The sequence below is a fragment of the Asterias amurensis genome, chromosome 7 (assembly GCF_032118995.1).
Source record: "Asterias amurensis chromosome 7, ASM3211899v1".
In the NCBI taxonomy this organism is placed as follows: domain Eukaryota; kingdom Metazoa; phylum Echinodermata; class Asteroidea; order Forcipulatida; family Asteriidae; genus Asterias; species Asterias amurensis.
In genome coordinates this window covers 10024401-10047273 of record NC_092654.1, presented here as the reverse complement: position 1 = coordinate 10047273, position 22873 = coordinate 10024401, and the positions used below count along the sequence as shown (strand labels likewise).

The following is a 22873-nucleotide window of genomic DNA, read 5'->3' as shown; positions in this document are numbered from 1 at the left end:
TGTTTATTTTATTGTTCTCTTTATGCGCTTAGAGGCTTTTTGCATTAGGGGCTTTACAAATGTTTTATAATTATGACTGGGACTCGAATCTACACTCTGCTGAACACAAACACCAGAGCTTGAGTTCAGGCTCTTATCCGCTCAGCCACGACAACCCCTTTGGTAATTAATTAGTGTATTCATTAAGTCTGTGATAACATTAAATCCTTTTATCAATGGTGTGTCATGGCCGAGCGGTTTAGTGAATCGCACTCAAGTTCTGATTATTGAGCTATGAGGGTGTGGGTTTGAATCCCGACCGCGACACATTCATGTGATTGTTTTTTGGCAGTACAGGCTGTATACATGGAGCTGAGCTGGTTTAAGGGATGAAACATACATGTATGGCCTAGTGACCAGGTGTAATAATTTTTTAAGCGCAATAATCGTTTCTTGAAAGTGCTCTTAACCGCTCAGCTATAACACGCCACTTGTAGTCAAATAGTTGTGAAACTGAATATAAGAGTAGTGTTGGTTCCGAAAGGAACTGGTGGTTAACAACTCAATGTTTCGATCAGTATGCTCGGATTGTCTTCAAGAGAATGCTGCAGCCAAATTTCACGAAACGCTAGGATTAATCCTATCTCGATTTACTATGGGTAACTCATCCTAACTAAGGATGTTTTTTTTTTGTGCCTAACGTCTTTGGCTACGGAACCTAGCTTGTCCTAAGTCCCAAGATTAATCCTAAGTTAGGAAGGGTTTGGTGAAATCGAAGGCTGACTCTGTTGGTGGTTGCTGCTTATATGTACCTAGCTCAGTGGTTAATGGTGCTTTAAAAACCCGACTTGAACTCACCAAGTAGACCTCCAAAGGTAATAGCAGGTGAAAGTGCAGCGAAGAAGATAAAGAAGGTAGCAGCAATACACTGGACATTGAGAGCATCTTTAAGATCGCTCAGATACAATGGATACCTCCTCTTCACATCATTGACTAGACCTCCAAACAGGCAACCAGTCCTCTTCAATGGGTCAATGAACTTTGCTAGCCTCTTATCTGGTTTCTCCCTAACTGAAGGGACACAATGGTTAAAAGAGCTATGTGAAAATTAGTTCCTAATCAGTCTGTGATGTTGAAATACACATAAAGCTTTAAAACATATAACAATGACCAAGAATGCCATAAGTAGTTGATAATGTAGCCCTCAACCTTCACATAAAAATGAGGCAGTCAATACAAACAGTAACTGATTTTCTAAAATGAGCTATTCAAAGGGAAGGTATACTTTTGGTAACCACTTTTAAAGTTCATGGCAATAAAATCTTACTTGGTTAGAAGTAGAGTAGCTTTCGATAGTATAATGCATTTTGAGAGTCGTTTCAATCTGAAGTAATTATTTTATGGCAGAAAATATCAGTATAAGCAATCCTGACAATTACAGATTTTTGTTTCTACTCGGAAATTCCTACTCAGGATTTTCGGCAAACCTCAAGGACCCAACCACCTGTTCAAAAAACCAAAGGTATACTTTCTCTTTAACCAGAGAGCTAAAACTGGTAGACACTGACGTCACACTTACAATCAACTTCCGTCACCTTCCTATCAATCAGCTCCGCCTCTTCCTCCATGATGGCATCCTGTTTCTGCCTCCGCTGTCTCATCTTAATGTTCTGGGTACGTAGGATTGGTAAGAGTAGGTCCTTATCCCAATTACCGGCAGGCAAGACAACTGAGTCATCAATGAACTCATTCATGGCACTCAAGAGATCTTCCATACAGTCAGCGCTGTAAGCTGTTGCATGAAAATTCTGAATTCAAGAAAATGAGAAGTTTTTATTAACCTCATCCTTAAACAGAGTTCTCTCCAAGATGTTTCTAAAACTATGGCGAGGAGGACTCAATCTTGAAAGATAACCCATCAAAGTTTCTATTTTAAATCTTCACTAAAAAAGAATTTTCACTTAAAGGGAAGGTAAACGTTTAGTAATCACTCTTAAAAGCCGACAGCAGCTTTCGATAAAATAGAGCATCTTGGAGAACATTTCACTTTAAAGGAATGTGGTTATTTAAAAACATTTCAGTTTTTATGCCCAGTAATTTGAATCAGAGAAGCACGACTGCAGTAACGGACAAATAAAAGAGCTTCCAAAAGACAAACCTCACTAGACATCAGAGTGGAGAAACAGCGTCCAAGCTCGTGGTAGTCTACATTCATATTGCTGGGCCCAAGCAGAACAAAGACAAAGCGCACAGGAATGGGAACCTCTGAGAAATTCTCCAGCATTGTCCCCTCAGCCAACCTTACAAACACCAGCGCTGGCTTACTCAAGAAGTCCACTTCACCCACGAGTACTGATGTGGCTTCAGCATCAACAGGGATTTTTCTCATAATTCCGTCCAGTCGCATTTGATCAAGCTTCTTGCCAACAGAGCGGGAGAGGTGGAGGGGTCGATGGGGAGTTGTATTGTTGGAGTTGATAGGGGCTTCATCATCGACAGTCGTTATGTCTAGTTCTTCCCTGGATGGCATCAGCATGGGTGATCTCACTTCATTCTGAAATAATAATAAATAATAATAACAATAATAGAGAGTGTAAGTAGCCCCTGTGGTGGTTGGGGCTCTTCTTTTGGCACCATTCCCAAAGCACCATGAAACTAGTGACAACTGTGAGGGTAGATCCATTACAGAGAGCAACACTTTTGGGAACAGCGAGGAACCTAAAAAAAAGATCCTTGAGATCAAAGGCTACTCTATGTAGCCTGACTTGAGGAGTTAACGGAACAAATGAAAATGCATGCTGTGATAAGATGCAATAATAACAGTAATTATATAGCGCCAAAATCCCACTGAAAAGATGACAAAAGTGCTTTACAAAATGGTTTATGTTTGTAGCGTTGTCATTTATCCTTTGAGAAAGACTCTGCTAGGGTTGAAATGTCAGGCCGCTAACTGCTTTTTTGTATTTATACCATGGGTGGTTCAGGTTGGTAAGCAGTTTCTGAAAACAACTGTAAACAGAAACAAGAATGAACACCTTAGAACATGAAACTACTGAAAACTTCAAGGCATCCTAAGATGGATTACAGGAAGAACCATTAATCAAACAGTTCATACGCTTAAAGGACGTAGGCAATGCACAAAAAACTAACCATTCATCATTTATAAATAAAATCCTACTAATCTGTAGTTATTCTCTGAAATTCTCACCTTAAAAATCCTTTTTAGGTTTGCAAATAAATCCACAAATAATAAATAGAGTGCTTAAAAATCCTAGGACTATGATCAAATTACCTCATAGTGTAGATCTATATCAGCTGGTTCTGTGGCGTGTTTCTTCATAACACCCTCCTTATCAGTGAGGCTTGCTGATGATACACTATTCTTAATAATACCATGCCGATCCTTCATGTGTCTACAAAGTAGGAAATAAAGTTACAAAAATACTGCCAAATACTACCCTAGAACGGAGGTACAATCCTGGCCATACCTTGCCCCTGTCCCTGTTCAATATTGAGCTTAAGCTGGGGTTATACAACATTGAAAGGGGGAACAGGGGAAAATATGTTGATTGTGCATTGGCTCAAGCATTTTGGCCGGAATTGTAGTCCAAACACATATCATAACAGACTGAAAACAAATTAACTTTCCGGTGTTGTGTACATTTCTGAAATTTCTCTACCAACCGGTTTGAATGCAACATTCATGGACCAACTCCATATTTTCTTTGATAGAGTTTGTGATTCTATTTGCTCATGTAAAACTTCCCCATTTATGATATTGTTTTCTTAAATATACACACAACCAAGCAAATGGTAGCTTTCTTCAAGTAAACAAAATGCTCCAATGCACAGAATTTGCTGAACCATGTAGGCACAGATTTTCCAATAATATTGAAATTGGAGGAACAGCTTTTGAATATCATACTCTAAGGGAAATATTAATGCCAGAAACTCTATTCCCGAAAATTCCAAATTATGGTAGTCTTGATATAAAATAAGCCATTCGATGTATATCCCTGATAAACACAAGAAGGTGTGCACAAGTGAAAACTCATAATAAAGAAGAGGCCCAGCAAACATGAAAGATGTAAAGCATGTTGAGAAAGTAAAATAGTTTGCAAAAGATGACAAATTTTCAACTGGTATGTGTGTACCATTGCATGCAGTGATTTGCTAATATAGCACTTGTATAACACGTATATAGACCCTTTGTGAGCTGCAAGCATGCTTCTTTGAAATAGTAAATTGGCTTATGCTTTGAAATGAAGCTGAATTAATTCTGATGACCTCAGTAATTGTAAATCTACTGACATCGGGTTGTATGGAAATGAAGAAGCCAACATGCAAACAGTTGGACTTCTTTTATTTTTAAAGGGAACTGTACCTTTGGTTTTTTGGAGCCATTCGACTGTTTTAATCCTTTAAATTTATCTATAAAAACACCAAAACTAACCTGTGAAAATTTCATTTCAAAAGGTGGAAGTGTTTTTTTTTTTATAGATTCTGTTGAAAATCCAGAGCGGTTTAGTCCCGTGGAAAATAATTCTTAATTGAAATACACAATCTGGGAAACGTTTCCGACAGTAACATTTCTCAAATTCAAGCTTTGGGTAGAAAAACTGATATCTTTTTCCTCAACCACATTATTTCAACATGAAATGATTCTCAAAATTCTTTATACTATCGAAAGCTGATGTTGTACATCTAAGAATAGCAACCAAATGTACATGTATACCTTCTCTTTAAATGCTGTATCAAGTATATGCACAGGCTCTATGATTGCCATGGTCACAGGGTTAAAGGCAGTGGACACTATTGGTAATTACTCAAAATAATTATTAGCATAAAGCTTACTTGGTAAACGAGTAATGGGGAGAAGTTAGTAGTATAAAACATTGTAAGAAACGGCTCCCTCTGAAGTGCCATAGTTTTCGAGAAAGAAGTAATTTTCCACGAATTTGATTTCGAGACCTCGGATTTAGAATTTGAGGTCTCGAAACCAAGCATCTGAAAGCACACAACTTCGTGTGACAAGGGTGTTTTTTCTTTCATTACTATCTCACAACTTAGATGACCGATGGAGCTCAAATTTTCACAGGTTTGTTATTTTATGCATATGTTGAGATACAGCAAGTGAGAAGACTGGTCTTTGACATTTACCAATAGTGTCCAGTGTCTTTAAACAGGTCTGTATGCCCTCAAGTGCACTACTTTTTCTGGTAAATAACAAGTTTCAAATGTTGTCAAACATGAACAGATTGACAGCAATGTTCTAGTATATCCACCAACAACTGCTTCAACCTGGGGTATAATAACAAAATACAGTAGGAATTTCAGGACTCGGCAATAAAAAAACACCACACCTGAAATTGACTTCTGATTGGCTGTTTCGTTGCATGTTGTCATGGTGATGACCCATCATGGAGGTTAAGCTGACTGTGGATAGATTCTTCAACAGGCCATGGTGCTCACGCACGTGCCTAAGGTCAGGGGAAGGTCAGGTCAAGGGTCATGAATTTAATCACTTAAGTAATGGGTTCATAAAAATTGCTTTCCCCAGGCATGATATTTGGTCCTTGGGAAAAAAAAGTAGGAATATTCAAGTACAAGGGCCAACCTACATAGTACATATATTTCAGGATATTGAACCATAATTTGTCCAAGGGCAAACAAAATTGAAAATTAATTAGGAAGAATATCATGCCCGTTTCCCTAAACAGTGTACTGACTTTTATCAGACAATCTATTTCATGCCAAATATAAACTCAAATGAGTACATACATGTACATGTACATAGAAAGAAAATGCAATCAATGTCAACAAAAAAGTGTAACTATTGCGCTCATTGACAGGAAATTAGCTTTTAGGTAATTAATATTGTACAGATGCAAACGATAAGTTACTCAGCAGTAGGTAGGTTGGACTTAATGCTTTAGATTGATTAGGGTGAAGCAAAGACTATCATGTGTAGAACAATGTCTTTCCCCCTAACCTAATACTAATAACTGCTGAAAGCTTCTAGCAACTTCAAAGTAAACCTCACCGTCCAGCAAAACTTTAACATACAAAACATGTCACATCCGAGACTATGCATTTTGTTCAACATCAAGCAAACAACATTTTGGGTGCATAAAGAAAACAGACATCATGCAAGAGTGTGCAGCAACAATCAGTGCAAAATCTCCTCAGAACAATAGAACAAGTGCATTGGTATATACAGTACATAATAATTATATCAAAGCAAGCAATCTGGACTGTTTTAAGAGGAATATCAATTCCTACCTCCAGCTCTCCTCAGTTATTTTCATGTTTAAACATTTTCTTAGCCCCCTTCATGCATAATAGATTTCAAAATCTTGTTGCACAATACATTTCTGAATCTTGCTGACACATTTTCCCCAAGCTTTGACTTTGAGACCTCGTTGCAGCTGAAGGGCATTATTTTTAACCCAGTATAAATTGTTCAGGATCAAGTTTTGGTTTGCCAACAAAATGTCAACATAGTTGAGATATCGGTCAGAGAATGGTGAGGGAATATATCTAAATGAATTAAAGTTAAGTCCTACTTGTGTTTAAGAAGCAATGCTCTCATAATGTCTCCTCGATTTTCTTCCGTTATTTGATCTGAGATGATCATCTGCTCTACAATACGATGGAAGATATCCGACAAATGCTTCTCCTCAAGATCCAATAGGGTTGCACCTTCAATACAATACACAATAAAAAATAGTTACTTGTTACATCACTAAGATACATGTACTCCTATACCTGGGCCCAATTTCCAGGCATGCAACTGGCCGTTGAAAAAAAGAGGAAAATTTTCAACGGCACAACGCAAGTGCGGAGCGAGGCAGTCGAAACACCACGGGACATGAGACCCACAATGATACCCTAGAAAATGTTGAGGTTTATTATGCTCTTAGGTGCATTGTTAGCATGTACTAGGCTTATTTACATTATTGAAGTTGTACATTGTTTTTTGTTTTGTCTTGTTTTATAGCACCGATCATTTTTTAAAACGCGGAATTCCGCAGAGTTGCATGCCTGAATTTCATAGAGCTGCTAAAGTACAAAAATAAGCTAAGCTCAACAAAATCATGCTTACCAGAGTAAGGTTACCAGCCAAAATACCATGCCACATACACTATTTCTGACTGGTATCCTGCTAATGTCTGCTAAAAATTAATTTTTAAAGAAAAAACGGTGCTTGAGTACATGTAGATCTATGAAATTGGGCCCAGATCTGCCAACTCTCCCCGATTCTGCAAAAATCCACTGAAGTGGCCCTCTTGTTCCATGTTCTGATATGTACAGATTTGAAAAGCTCCTGAATATGGAAACTTTTTCTTTACCATGTTGAATGTAATTCTAAATATTTCCCTGATTGTTGTACAAAATCTCCCAAGTTGCAAGCTGCAAATGTTGGCAGAGCTGGTATATATTGTAGGTTACAGTATTTAGTGGATGAAATGTCACCAAACCCACACAATAAACACACTGCATTGTTTAGTTTCACCACTTTTCAATCCTACAAATGCTAGCCAAATCCAGAGATTATTTAATGAATCTTACCATGAGATAAATGTTTGCGTAGTTCAATCAAGCTGTGGAACGTCAATGAAGCAACGTGAGGCTTTCCCCATCGGTTAGACCCTTCCTCAACATCCTCCTCAAACTTAATCCAACGGGCTTTCTCCTTCCATTGCATATCATGACCTTCAACCCTAAAAAGCTCATCCAACTCAACAAACACCTAACGATCAGAAGAAAACAATCAGCATTATTGTAGGCAAGTGTACTTAAATTTAAAGGGTTTAGGTACTTTTTGTATGACACAAAACACAAACGCACAGATTAACATTACACTTACACAGTTTAATACACATCATTCATATGTAATGATCAAAAGGTCCTTAAATGAAAATGCGTACACTTTTGAAAAGAAAAATATTAATAATAAGTTTAGTGTTTTACTTGAAGAAAAAAAGTTTTGTTTTGTTGACCAGTCTTGATCAATAAACCCCATTTACCAGGAGCTCGAAAATATGCAAAAGCAAATTTATGAAATCCATTCAAATTGCACTAAGGACCTTACAGTCCTGAGCAGACCAAAATATATAAAGTAAAACTTGCCTCGTGTGGCCGATGATCAAACTCTTTTTTCTTTCCTACAGTAGACTTTGCAAGGGACACTTCAGATGCTCTTTGGCCGATGTGTATTAAGGAGCTGACTTTCTTGGTTACTCTGTGCCTATAGACACCAGGAGCATCAGCCAAACGATGTACTGTGAAAATCAAACAAAAACACTCAGGTACTTGGAATCAATTCAAATAGAAGAAGTGGCCAGGCGATAAGAGGAACAGACACAAGCTCTGGTGCTTCTGATCAGTAGAGTGTGGGTTCCAGTCCCAGTCTTAGGGATGTGATAGACTGATGAGGAAAAAACTGAACTCTGAGTACAAAGCGCGAAAGCATGCAAGCTCGAAAACTAGCGAGCATGAAGCCCAATTATTAACATTTAGCTTTAGTTTTAAAAGCCTTACTCTGCAATCTGGGGCAGTATTATATGGTATTATCTCCATTTCTTTTAGGTTTTTTTTTTTTTTTTTTTTTGGGGGGGGGGATAAAAACAAAGATAATTTCTTTTTTGATACAGCGCCCACAGCGCCCACTTTCGTCTAGCGCCCACTTCCAGGGATTCTGATCTAGCAAAGTATTCTGGGAAAGAACAAAAAAGGCGCAGCGAGATAGTACACCACTAAGAACGAGGTTGTTTATACTCACTGGCCATGTCATCCAGATCTGCTTCCTTGAGTGTCATGGCTTCATCCAGCTCAGTAGGGACCCTTGTTAGACCTTCTAGGTTAACATGACTACCCTTGCGATATCGTAACTCTGGTACATCAGTAGTGCTATGCTTTCTGTGGTGATGATGTCGATGATGTCTATGGGAAGGATCATCAGGCCTGTATGGAGGGTTTCAACATATTGAAATAAACTACGTCAACAATTGCACAAGAGAAGTAATGTTTGAGGGTATAGTGCAAGAGGGTAGAGAATTTACAATACCATAGTGGCAAACCTGCATTGCGTGCAATCCCTGGGAAATAATGCCATATTTCTCAGTGCAACAGATGGTATGGCTGAGATGCGTCTTTGTTGCTCGGAACAAGCTAACGACTTCATTTATTGTGAATGACCCGCTCTTTCATATACATGTACTTTAAGGACAATTTTTAAAATGTTACGGTTTATTAAAACAAACAAAAAAAGAACCTTATATTCAAATTCAGTTTCATGGAAAATGTGAAATACGTTCAGGATTGTGTTTTGGAGGTCATAACCAAAAACTGTTTCGGTCAATCGGCAATGATTTACCAATGGCAAACTCAATCGAAAGAGTTATTGGTTACGACCGCCAAAATGCACCCCATGTTGCACTGATGTAATGAAACAAAACAAGCAAGTAAATAAATAATCCCATATCAAGAGGAAATTACTAACGTAGAGCCATCTTTATCTCTGTGGTGATGGTGGTGGTGATGATGATGGTGATGTTTATGGTGTTTCTTAGGTTCACCATCTGCTACTTGATCAAGGTCTTCTCTATTCTCAGATTCTAACTCTGGAGTAATCACCAAGCTACTAGAAACCTCATCCTCAAGGTCTTCCTGGTCTGGATCCTGGTCAGGATCGCCGATGATGAACTGCGGGATTTTACCAAAAATGACTTTGTTTCAATTACATATAATGGATTTTGGAATGGTTTAAATCTCAATTTTTATGCAAAATTAAACAATGAGGCAGAACGTCCAAACTAGGTTGTTGAAGTCTTTCATAAACAGGGTTTTTTTTTTTTTTTAACAAGTTCTTATATAGCGCATTTCACAATAAACCGTATCAATGTGCTTTACATTAGTCCCCTGGTCATTGGGCCAATAAACATCCCTTTAATCTTTCTCAGCTCCCATTTTTTTTAGGGAGTATACAGCCCCGAGCTGCCGTGGCGCTCCGAAAGCTTTTCATTCACAATATCAACCTCTACCCTCGCAGGTACCCATTTATACCCCTGGGTGAAGAGAAGCAATTATAGTAAAGTATCTTGCTCAAGGACACAAGTGTCACGACCGGGATTCGAACCCACACTCCGGTGAATTAGCACCAGAACTTGAATTCGATGCTCTTAACCACTCGGCCGCGACACTCTAGGGTTGTCACCACGGCGGTCAACGGTGGTTGGTCCTGCTGGCACTCAGAGCTACCAACCGGGACTTTGCCTTGCTAGAGCTTTACTGACTGACACTAAATTTGAAAATTGACCAGAGTGTGGGTTTGAATCCTGGTCGTGACACTTGTGTCCTTGAGCAAGATACTATACTATAATTGCTTCTCTTTACCCAGGGGTATTAATGGGTATCTGCGAGATAGAGGTTAATATTGTGAATGAAAAAGCCTTTGGAGCGATATAAACTGTTGCCCAGGCTGTATACTCCCAAGGGAGCTGAGACACATTTAAAAAGGGATGTTAATGGCCCTATGACCAGGGCACTAATGTAAAGCGCATTGATACGGTTATTGTGAAATGCGCTATATAATTTGTTTTATTATTATTATTATTATTATTATTATTATTATTATTATTATTATCAATCATTCCAATAAACTTTTTCCATCACATTCAAGTGATGAATTCCTACCTTTGGTACATTTCTTCTTGGTTCTTCCTCCACGACCTTGACATCCTCTACATGTACATCATCAGGCCTGGCATCAATCTCCTCTACATCCAGCTCTGTGTCACCCTCTGCTATAGGACCGATGTCAGTATGATCAGTGAAGCTAGTTTTGCTTGTCTTGCCATGGCTTGGTGAAGCATGATGATGATGATGTCCCATCCTTGGGAAACTCTTGTTCTTACGGAGGGGGCTAAGGGGGTGGTGATGGTGGTGGTGGTCAGAGTGACGATGCCCTGAAGAAAAACGAGTTTAATATTAATAATAATGTACTTACAAAGCGCATTTTCCATATCCATGTTCAGATGCGCTTGACAGAGATAAATGTTTAACAGAACAGGTGAGTTTTGAGCAGTGTTTTGAACATATTGACAGATTGTTGATTACGAAGAGATATTGGGAGTTTATTCCACAGTTTGGGAGCGGCAGTAGTGAATGCTCTATCACCCAGTGTGGGTAGCATCTTGGAAGATGGGTGGTTCAGCATGATGTAGTAATGCATCAGATTCGCAAAATTCAGCGAGTACAAAACACTGCTGCTCGCCTCGTTTCTCGTTGAATTTTGGAATTGCATTGGCTCCAAGTTTTGTTCATACACTTTATTTTATTCTTTTGTTAACTTTCAAAGCTCAAACATGTCAATCTCCTGCTTATTTACCTGAACTTGTTCACCATAATTCCCCTACTCAAACTTTACAATCATCAATCATTGCTTTCAACTACAAGAGCTTCTACCATTGTTTATGGTCGAAAATCACTTTTTACACTGCTCCATTTCTTTGGAATAGTCTTCCTGTGCATGTTTGCCAGGCTTGTTCTTTGGTGCTCCTGGTTTGATTGGCTGCATATTGCACCAAAGCAACTTGTTATTGCATGGTGCTTTGTAAAGGAATAGGTCTCATACTCAGCTCCACAATACCTCACAGGAAAAAACTGAATACAGAAGTGCCTTGAGTGTCACTGAGTGAAGGATATGAGCGCTATATAAGAAGCCACTGTTGTTATTATTACATAACTTTCTATACTACTTCAAATATAAATGTCCCCTCCCTCCCCACCCCATTCAATCACTTACTTTCATAGTCATGCTCATCATAATGACCACTATATCCTGGCTGTACTTCCACAGATGTATCAATGATCTCAAACTTGACAGGTGGCTGGAACACCTTCTCCATCTCTGCATCCAGCTCTGGGTTACGATCCCGTGCTGATTCAGTGGAGGCTGAATGAGGCAACTGCAAAACCAAATAATATTAGGGGTTTAGTGACTTCATCAAATGCAACAGTCGCCTGAATACTAGATGTTTGAGACAAACAACAATAGACAGTTTGTACATCTTTTATAAGCAAAGGGTTACCAGCCAAATAATATGTCACATTTAAAATCTATGACTGGTATCCTGCTCAATTCTACTAAGCATGAAATTGTCATTATATCACCTTGGTGATTTGTATCGTATCATCAGACTTTGCTTAGCAACCAAGATTGACACATAGTTAAGATTGATCTTAGCTCTTTATGTTATCAAGTCCAGGCCTTATTTTTTTTTCTTTTTATGTGGCAAGGTGTTTTATTGTGTAAATGTACATTTTTATTGAAAATATTTCAAGCAGCTTCAAGGCAATGCCCAGGGGCATGAAGGCAATCACATCAGTTGCTCCCATCAAGTATCAGGTCTGGTTGTAATTAAATGTACTGAACTAGTGCTTAACCATTACAAATTCCATTAAAGCTTAGTTATCAGTCAAATAAATTATACAGTAGAAAAAAAGGCAGGATCAGCACTATAATTACTTTAACTTCACTACAATTTCCAAATAACATAAGCCTGTGTACAATAATGAGTGTACTATACTTATACTACACTAAGAACCTGGTACCTGGCACTAAGAACCTGGTACCTGTATATTTATAATTTATTCAGCTTGATCAACTGATGGAAATGTAATCTAATTGGTACATGCACTAATATTTCAAAATGTAATTTACAAAAGGTGTACCCACATGAATTTAAAAAGAAAATTATTTTGATCTATTTATTTCTTATTATCAAGAAATTGATTGGAACATTTTTGGCTGAAAAAAGCAAATGTTGGCGGTTTTTCCGATTTTGTCAAAATCTTTGTGCGTGGTACCAGTCCGCCCAATACAACATGCATCTTTGTGCGTGGTACCAGTCCGCCCAATTCAACATTGTAACTGCCTAAAAACATACTTTTTCTTTGAGGTTTCAGCTTTCTCAAACTGAAAACAATTTTGATTTTTGACAATGAAATAAAATCAAAACCAAGACGTATGTAGGGGCCTACAGGCTTTGTAGTGCCCGTTACAAAGCAGTATTTGAATTGGAATTCTTATAATTTCTGTGCAAGTATTTTATATGATTGTTACAAAGTCCCTTACATTGTGAGACATGTTATGGTCATTTGTTAACCCCTTCTTTATCAACAAGTACTAACTGAGAAATGTGATGATACCAAAGTCACAAACTTGATGTTAAAGTAGAATCTTACCTCTGTCATTTTAATGGCATCACTCTCCTCCATGTTGCCACTATTATTCGTTGAATCCACCTGCTAATAATCTGTTGTTGTTGTTGTTGTCGTTATCACTCCATTTAGTTTGCTCCCCTTGAAATGGGGGTCTGTAAACAAACAAGATAGTTAAATAAATAATCAAAACATAGTTCCATGCCAATGAATTAAAAAACAAGGCCAATATGATACGTAGTTCAAACTTTGTTAGTTACAGCCTGCAAAGGATGTAGAACATGCATCATCAAGTGCACTCAGCGTGCAAAAAATAGAACTTGACATTTTTGTATTTCATCTCGAGTCTGCAAGATCAGGGAATGTATCACATTTTCTCACGTGTTAAATGTTCCATACATCATACCTTTACGACTTTTTACATACATCATGACTGTCTAATGAATAAATAATTTAGCGAGCACTCATCATAATCCAACAGACTATAGACTCCAACAGACTCCAGCAAACATGTGGACTATGATGAAATTGGATTGTCCAGTTTAATGCAGAGAAAGATTTGCTTTGCTGTGCATCAACACAATGCCGAGGCACTGCATTCACCGAATCTAGAGCCAATTTGATTGAGTTTGATGAATTTGAAGTTGTCTGAACTTACAATAATTCATTTACATGTATGTGTATTGTTGTTTCCTAGCATTTTCAGAATCCAACGGAAAATAAACACTACGACACCTGCAAGATTTGTTTACGGTAGTTAATAATGTCTCAACGCATGCAAACACACCAATTGGCAATGGTATATATAATGACATTGGTGACATCTGGCAATCCATCATGATACAATTGATACCAATTGAAAGCAAGTAACCATGTTTGACCTTAAATGCACATTCACTAAGTTCATTTGAATTCATTTCTTTACATTCTCTCTGTTTCTCTACTGTACAGTTGCTACTTCATTAGAAATATGATTGATGGATACATAAATAGGTAGGATACAGGTCAATGTACTCCAAATCAACATACATGAAAACATCGCATACAATAGAAAATCCACATTTATGCACAGCAACGTTCTCCCTCAACAGTAGTACAACTGGCCAACTGTTAATTTAAAAAAACAACCAAGAACCAGTCAAAATTATCTCCAAGTGGTCCAGCTGGCTAGTTCAGTGTAAAAAAGCATTCCTAAAATGCCCTTAAATGAACTAAATGGATCAATGAAAATGCTGGCGGACTACTGGGACAACAAGCTATTTTAACTGGTCCAGCCGGCTAGTCACTGTTAAAGATAATAAGGACAAATAAAAACACAAGCTAGTTGCAAATCTACATCTGCAATGTTTTTTTGTTCAGTATTACCATCAACAGGAAAATGGAAACCTTATTAACGTCTGTATTCAGTGTTAGTAGTCAATAATCAGACCCCATTACTGTCCTTTACCACGCTGTGATTCTGAAAGAGCTTATGACAGGCAAAACAAGCAATATTACCATTGCACGACACATACAACTTATATTATTCTTTCTATTCAACCAGCCAAATTGTTTTTACTGAAAGTGAAAACTTTCTCCAACAAACACATAATTGGTGTTTCATTTTTTTTTTTTTTTAATAAATCTTGAATTGGTCTAAATTAAAAACCACTACATTTAGAGCATAGTTCCATAAGTGAACATTGAACATGCATGTCACTTTCAAGAATCAATTTTGTTCCCATTCCAGAATAGCTTTCAACTGAGTGAAAGATCACCATTCAAACTGTATCAAGTCTGGCACCTTACCTTTCACAGCTAAAAGCTTCAATTGAAGAACACAAACAGATAATCTGTACCCAGTCGATGGGTTGCGGTGTTACCCTCCGATAGTTGTGACATCTAAAATACTTAACGTTCTGGTTTTTATTTGTTGAAACTCTACAGCCACCAATCAAAACCTTGAACTAAATGAGACCTCTAAGAATTCAACCAATAGGAAGCCTTGTTTCAAACTACTCTCTAAAACTACACAGCACATGGCGGGTCTGTGGCTTCAGACCACTTAGAGTGATATGAGTCATTGGAACTATTAGCCCAGATGACTCACTGGTATACTACCATGTCTACTGAAGCAATCACTCACTCCAGTCATAGTCATGATCATGTGACTTAAGTCACATGACCAACGCTGCATGCTGGCTACCATAAAATACAAACCATGTACATGTACACAGCATTTTGTATGATTCAGCATCTATAGTGGTTTAAGCACGAAACATCATGTAGCAATTTATACTCCAATACATTACAAAATACGTAGGTGATCATTAGTCCTAATCATATTATTATTTACTGCACATAGATCCTTGACATTTAATTGGTGGAACATGTGTCTGAGCATACATTTTTTAGCCATATGTTTACTGCCATGACGTGTGACTTTCCCAAACATGTAGAAGTCATAGGAAGCTTGCGGAACGCTCTTCGCAATTTTGATTCCACCTGTTCCCCCGCCCTTTTTTGAAATGGGGCAAGGTCATGTCCAGGGGGACAAGGTTGGTCATGTATTTACACAACATATATGCATGGAGTTGTCCACATTATTTAGGTTTATTTTCTTTTGAGTTTAAAGAGTATAGGCCAGGGTGGACAAGTTTCCATTTCTCTTTTGTGTTGATTGTGAAAAAATTTTCAAATGACGAACGATCTATACATGTGTGAGTTATGTAGGGCCTATATCAAATATTGAATGCATTTCATTTGTGTATTATCGCAGGAGATAAACACTCACTGCGAAATCTGTCTTTTAAGTTTCACAAGTCAAGAGTCCATAACAGATTTCACCTCCTGATTATATTCTGAAGGAAAGCACTCATCATCCAACATTTGTATTATTACAGAACATGGACATGGTATCAGCCAAACATCTCTTTTGAACCCAATACAGAATATCAACCTTTAGCTCAACAAATATCTATATTTGTTGAGCTAAAGGTTGATATTCTGTATTGGGTGCAAAAGAGATGAGAGCGACAAGGTCACAATGCCAATACTTGTTTAACAGAAGATAAACAAATACATTTGTGAACTACATAGACATGTAGACATGGTGCTGTACTCGAACACAGGCAAGGTGTTGTGTCCAGCTATTAAGACCCCAACAAGCAGCATTGAAATACCAGAAGTAAAAGGAAGTTGCCTGGTAACGGTACAAAAAAGGTCATCATACTTTCCCTAACAAGCTGTAACCACCTCGCCCCGTACCCCACCACCCCATATAATAGAACGTTTGGACGGAGAGAGAGAGGGCTTAATAAAAAGACCATCTTGGATTTTGTACCACTACTGCGCATTGCACGTCCAGACATTTAATTTCATTTTTGAAAGGGCACAGTAGTTTTCCTTACGGTAAAGGGCACTTCTATGGGGACAATTTTAATTTGTATATATTGGAACTTTGCAAAGGGCACCGCTTAATATTTTGAGGCCTGTACATGTACATCTGAGTTAAAATTAAATCAGACTCTTATTAGAAACAATTTTTGAGATTAACTAAGGCCGCTAATTGTTATGGTCCCTGGCGCAATTAATACAGAGTGCAATAATGACCAGATATTATTTATCATGACTTGTTTCTAGAGTAGGCGGTGTGACCATATGGAAACAGGAAGACATCAAAGGAAATACAAAGGTCAGAGGTGTCATCTCAATCCAAAGATAAATTGCTCACACACTCAAAACTATATCACAGGAAATGCTAAAACCAAAGGGATACATGTGAATGACATATTTAATCACATTGATGATTAAAACATAGGAAATTGAAGTTATTTTGAATAGCTACATGTGCATAACGAGCTTTGATTTGTAAAGACCAGCTTATAAACTCCGGCTGCCACTTCCTAGGTTGTATCGTAAACTGTGGTGTGATCCCTAGGTACATGGCCTCTAATGATAATATGGTTTCAGACTGGTAACTCCGAACAGAGATATTGACTAATAGGGAGACTGCCAACATAGGGCTGGATAGTTCAGTTGGTAGATGCTGATACAACTATATACGTTAATCTTGAGGTCGTTGGTTCAAGTCCCACTCCAGTAAATTTGTCTTTGTTCGAACCCTAACTTAGTTCTAAAATCACAACAATGAGATGTACATGTGTAACAAAACTTGTTTTTGTAAATCCTTGTTTTGGTAGTGAACATTCTGCAAGAGCAAGTATCACTCAGATCATGCCAAGAGCAGACTTAAGGACAATTTGTCATCTAGCCTCTCTCTGTTTATTGATTATACGGCAGTAAGCTTAGGCGATATCACGATATTATCGAATATCGCGATACTAATTTGGAAACGATTTCGATATCGGATCGATTTGGTTTCAATCGAAATATCGATATATCGCGATATATCGCGATATCGATTAAGTATCGCAATATCGCGATGTATTTCCTAGCTGAGACATCTTGCACCCCATAGGTTTGGAGTAAAACCAGAAGAATAGGTCATAAGAACACCTCTCTTATGCTTTGACTGTCTCTTCTACAACTTTCACTGGGAGTTTGAAGACTGATGATGTCAAATTTAATTAATCGCGATTATATCGAATATCGCGATATATTGTCGGCGATATATCGTGAATAAAATAAATAGATATCGCCCAAGCTTATACGGCAGCAAATTAGTTTATTATTCACTCATTAATTATTCAAAAATAAGAGTTGTTTCAAAAGAACAGACAATTGCTCACAATATTTTACAATAATCAAGGTGCAATTAACCAGTGCAAACTTCATGTGAATTTACAAGTAACAGGTGCACATGATTACATCGTACAATATAGAAATGTGGGTCTGCGGCTCAACTGAAAGACCTAATAATGTTATTTTAAAAAAGATGTTTTTTCTATTATTGGATGTTGCGACACTGTTCTTTTTCAACCAACAACCAGATTCACTCCCTCGTGTAAACTTACAGTCTGTTTTTTATTTTTGGGCGTTCCTTGCGAAAAAGGTTTAACCATACGCATGTTTTGAAAATGTGCATCACGCTAACAATCTGAACCGGAATGCGTTGTTTTCAAAACATCTTTGCGATACATCATTGTTTCCCTTATGATTCACAATGAAAACTCAATAGTACAGTGGTAACCAGCTATTTGTACTCTCATCAAAAAGAATGTTGGTCAATTCTTTACCAGATGTCGTGTAAGAGCTTAACAGTTGCATTCCTGATTTTTGCTACATTGAATACTTCGTTAATCACAAAAATCTTATTCTTCCACGACAAAACATGTCAGCTTCTTCGGGTCACAGACACATTGTGGGAGATTTAACCGAGTCGTCGCGTGGAGAATATTTGCACACGTTCGTCCGTTCTAGAATTTAAAAAGACACTCGATCCGTGCTTTGTGTACAAAACAAATGGACACGCGTCTAGGAATCAGATGTCTGGTTCCCAGACGCGTGTCCATATGTTTTTGTACGCAAAGCACGAATTGAGTGTTTTTTAAATCTAGGACAAACGTGTGTAGATAATTCTCCACGTTAGTCCTGGGAAAAAAATAATATGCGCACGCTCGTCACGTGTCGTGACTTCGTGGTGCGTTCGGGACAATCAGCATTTGTAGTGTAGTGGTAAAACGGAGTATTTGGGGACTGAATTACGGTAAGAATTTATAACTTTTAACATTTTTTGAGATTGCGGAGTGGGTTCTCTGCGCTGTGCACGATTCGATGAAATTAGAGTCAGCAAAAGGTAGCAAAGTTATCGTTAAAATTTTCTTTTTAAAATTTTATTTGTTTCACTTTTCAATACACACAAAGCAAGCTAAGAGTTAGGTGAACACGCTCAGCCGGTTTATACCGCTGGGTGGCTCGTAGATAAGGCGCCAGAATTTTGTTATTTCTTAGCTGCATGAGGAAATGGGGTGGACGTGTGGCTAAGGATTCAGCTATCCTGGGCCACACAAGTGGGGCTAGTATTTGGTTAGTTGCGATAATCGTAACCCTCCTCCCGACGGCCGCCCTCCGGCCTGGGCGTCGGCGGCGGGTGAACCTTTATAAAGACATAATTTATCTTGGTCAGGAACTGTGTGTGATGGTCTTTGGAATGAAAACTCACAGTTTATTATCGTCATCCATCCATCATCCCCCCCCCCCCCCACAAAAAAAAATAATAAAAAATTAGGGCCTAACTAAACAACAAAACCCATCAAGCGACAAATAAAGCTAAAAAAAAAACTAAAAAAAACCCCACTCCCCTCCGTTGTCTGACAATTAAGGATAATCTTCCGGTCGTCGCCACCAATTTATCCGCCGTTAATTAACTCCAAAACCACTGAATTTTTTTCTTACCTGAGAAGAAGGGTTACCGCATATATACATCCAGAAAAAAAAGAGAGAAAAATAACGTAACAGTTTGTAAACAAAGGTCAAAATTGGACCGTTTTTGACTCCCAGTGACATCGAACTCCGCCATGTTTATGCTGTTTGTGTGTGTGAGTGTTGTTGTTCAACGCTCCAATCAGTCGGTCATTGTCCATGCGCAAAGAAAAAAATCGCTAGGACTGATTCATTTCCGATATGGGTAGACTGAAATTATTTAGGGAAGGGATGAGGGGAGGGAGGGAGGACGGAGGGAAATTCGAACAAACCACAAAATAACCACGTGCGTTTATGAATGTAATGTAATGTTATCAGAATAGGCTGTTATGGTTTCAATACACTGACCAACGTTGCATAATAAGCAGGTTGAACTAGCCTAAGGGTCTGTACGGCGGGGGTATTGAGTCATCTCTTATTTTAGCCACCCTGCAAAAATAAGGGGAAATGAAGTCCAACTTTCATGTAATGTATGCAGTTGGATGATATGGACATTTTGCCTTATTTGAACTTGGGGTCACCAGTTGCTTTTGAGTATGTTTTAGGTTAGGGATCATGTTGCATTATTAATCGAAATGGGACGTTTTTCTTGGAAGTTATTTAAATAAATAAACGGTAATGTGTTGGTTGGTTAACTATGATTCTATCTTTGGATTTATTTGATTGGCGTTTCTGCGGAGCAGTGCCTTAAATTAGGGTAGTCGTGAGAGTTGTCGGGGACGGTCCAATTCAAAAACGTTTTGGTGGTTTATACAACAGCAAGATGTCACTGAGGATTTGGTCGAAGTGGTCGACCAGGGCATTCTGACAGCGCCACATGTATTCGGCCAACCGGAAACCGAAGCCGTCGGTAGAGCTGGTAGCGTGGGTGCTCGGCAGACTCCTCTTGATCTGCCACCACTGGCACTCAATATTTTGAGTATGAGCGCCAGTGGTGGGATCAACGAAATTTAAGGAGTGATTTACCGTGAGATGAGTAAAATTTTCCTGACTGAGGCAATCATACGCTTTCCAACAATCCGATATGATTGTGGATCCAGCGGCCACATATTCCTTAATTAAAGGAATAAGGGTCGCTGAATCCCGCTTTGGCACCTCAATCAGGAAAATTTCCTTTGTCTCACGGCAAATGCCGCCTAACACCCACTTACCCTCGACCAAACGACCTCGGTTGTATTTCCGGCGACCGAATTTCGACTCGTCGATTTCGACCGTCATGCCCGGCCCACCAATCCCCTTGCTGCATCGTTCCTCGACGACACGAAGACAAACCTCGCGGCAAAAAGTGAACCAGTCCACGACAGTTTTACTACTTGTTTGTTCACCTTCGTGGACAGATGTTTCTCTAATTGCCGCAGAGGTTGTCGCTCGTGTCACCCAGTAGTAGGTGAGCTTGAGGATTTTTTTCAGTGACATCTTGCTGTGGCTAAACCAGCTGTCATGACGGATGCTGCAATTGCGAGACCGCTTCCGGCACCCCTGATGTGTGCACCGCCACGAGAACCTGTCGGCATGGTCCGTCTTCACGGACCATGTCAACGGGTGGCGGCAGTACCGACAATCGGGGGCGTCGGCAATTAGTCCACGTTCTTTGCAGAACGCAATTGCAGCATCCGTCGTGGCAACAGTTTCAAACAATCTCTCAGCATTCCAAAAGGTAGCCATGGTTCAAGCATGACAAGATGACTTCAAGTCTTCAAGAGCTTCCTTATATAGCCCAAAAGAACAATTGGGAGACTTTCTAAATAATGACTCTGGGTGATTATGTGCGTCCTCGGTGGAACTCCCCTCGGGACTCGTACTAGTGGAACAATCCAAAATAACCTTTCACGTGACTGATGTGTGAAGGAGTTCGTCATTCAGGACGGTATGAATATTCAACTTATGCAAAGCACTGGACAATGACATCTTATTTTAATATTCATTAAAATTACATATTCATTATGACCTTTATTGACCCAGGTAATGGCAAACACATCTAGGACAGACAACTAAGTTTGGTATCAACGCCTCGTAGCCCGGTTGGTTAGGCTATGGACTATGAATGTATAATAACTTGTTAACTCTGCTTTACAGGTTCGACTCCCGGTACTGCATTACATTATTTAATTGATTGCTAACTAACTATCCATTTCTTCCAGCAGAGACACCAGATAGAGATACATGGAGACTGGATGAGAGAGACGGCAGGAGCGAGGAGAGAAGGGAGAAACGAGATCTGTAGAAAAATCACGGGGTGTTTTTTTATATACATTTTAGAGGTTTTTACATTTTTTTTTCCTTTTTTTTTTTTGAACCGCTCCCCTATAAAAACCACTTTTTCTAAATTATTCATCCTAGCCCATTCGATTGAAAACATCCTCAGGTGCAAAAAAAAAAAAAAAACAGGCCGGAAGTTGGTGGCGAGGTCGTAAAATTTTTCCACAATTAAAATTGACATGCAAAGGAGTACATTTGGGTAAGGAAATCTCAGAAATTGTGTATGACCGGATATTGGGCAATGCACCGTGACTATGTCGTGTAATGTAACGTAATGTGTACGTGATCGAATGGCATGACTGGTTTTCAGTTCAAGTCGTGGCACTGGTTTGTCCGATCCTACCCTACCTAGCCTGCTGCAATGCATACTTAAACTACTCATTCCGTCTGAAAAACAAAGTTTGGTTAATCGGATTTACTCACACTTATCAGATTACGGCTTAAATCTCATCGGCAGTGCTGAATTTTCTGGAAAAGCCTGCCATAAAAAGGTACGCCTACCTATAAACGTCACGCGCCATTTTGGAAATGACTTCCAGCCAATGATCATGCGTGAAATGGGTCACCTGACAGATATAAATGAATTATGCATTTTGACCTTTGAACAATAAGGTCATGAAAACAAAAAAGCACATGGGTTGTGTTTACATGTGTGCCTGGGTGTTGACATTCTGTTAAGATCGGCGGAGGCGCGCTATCGATAATGGCATTAACAATAAAATTTCAATGTTTTTGAACACACGTATAAACCTGCTCATCATGCGATGGTCGCGTGCTATTTCATAACTTTATGTTTGTTGTTCATTTATTAGTGTTTAATTAATTAATTTTAAGTAACTGTTCTCATCCCTATAAGAGTGAATGGTACTTCTCCCTCTCCGTTTGTCTGTGTAAGATGTTTTACTCCACATTTTTAACTATGTAACTGTTCATGTAATTCTGCTGCTGGCAGCGAATTTAATAAACCATTGAATGAATGAAGCACAAAAATTTACTAAGCATCACAAATTTTGCCTTGATAAAAACATGATCACCAACCAAATTT

General features: G+C 38.7%; 2 protein-coding genes across 3 annotated transcripts in view; both read right to left on the bottom strand.

The window, feature by feature from the left end:
* Positions 1-22361, bottom strand: part of LOC139940164 (band 3 anion transport protein-like) — a 41091-nt gene extending 18730 nt beyond the window's left edge. The window contains exons 1-14 of one of the 2 annotated variants that reach the window (XM_071936452.1): positions 22252-22361; positions 13231-13361; positions 11789-11951; positions 10678-10949; positions 9485-9687; positions 8765-8946; positions 8113-8264; positions 7552-7732; positions 6546-6681; positions 5343-5459; positions 3272-3392; positions 2138-2533; positions 1559-1787; positions 838-1050 (exon numbers count right to left, since the gene is read on the bottom strand). In XM_071936452.1, the coding sequence (XP_071792553.1) occupies positions 838-1050; positions 1559-1787; positions 2138-2533; positions 3272-3392; positions 5343-5459; positions 6546-6681; positions 7552-7732; positions 8113-8264; positions 8765-8946; positions 9485-9687; positions 10678-10949; positions 11789-11951; positions 13231-13263 (2398 nt within the window). In that variant the 5' untranslated portion in view covers positions 13264-13361; positions 22252-22361. Of the gene's footprint in view, positions 1-837; positions 1051-1558; positions 1788-2137; positions 2534-3271; positions 3393-5342; positions 5460-6545; positions 6682-7551; positions 7733-8112; positions 8265-8764; positions 8947-9484; positions 9688-10677; positions 10950-11788; positions 11952-13230; positions 13362-14994; positions 15404-22251 lie in introns of those variants that run through there. The other variant, XM_071936453.1, reaches the window with a different exon arrangement.
* Positions 20299-21234, bottom strand: LOC139939561 (uncharacterized). Its single transcript, XM_071935559.1, has one exon. It carries the CDS (start codon positions 21232-21234, stop codon positions 20299-20301), a length of 936 nt encoding a protein of 311 aa, XP_071791660.1.
* Positions 22362-22873: the final 512 nt, after the last annotated feature.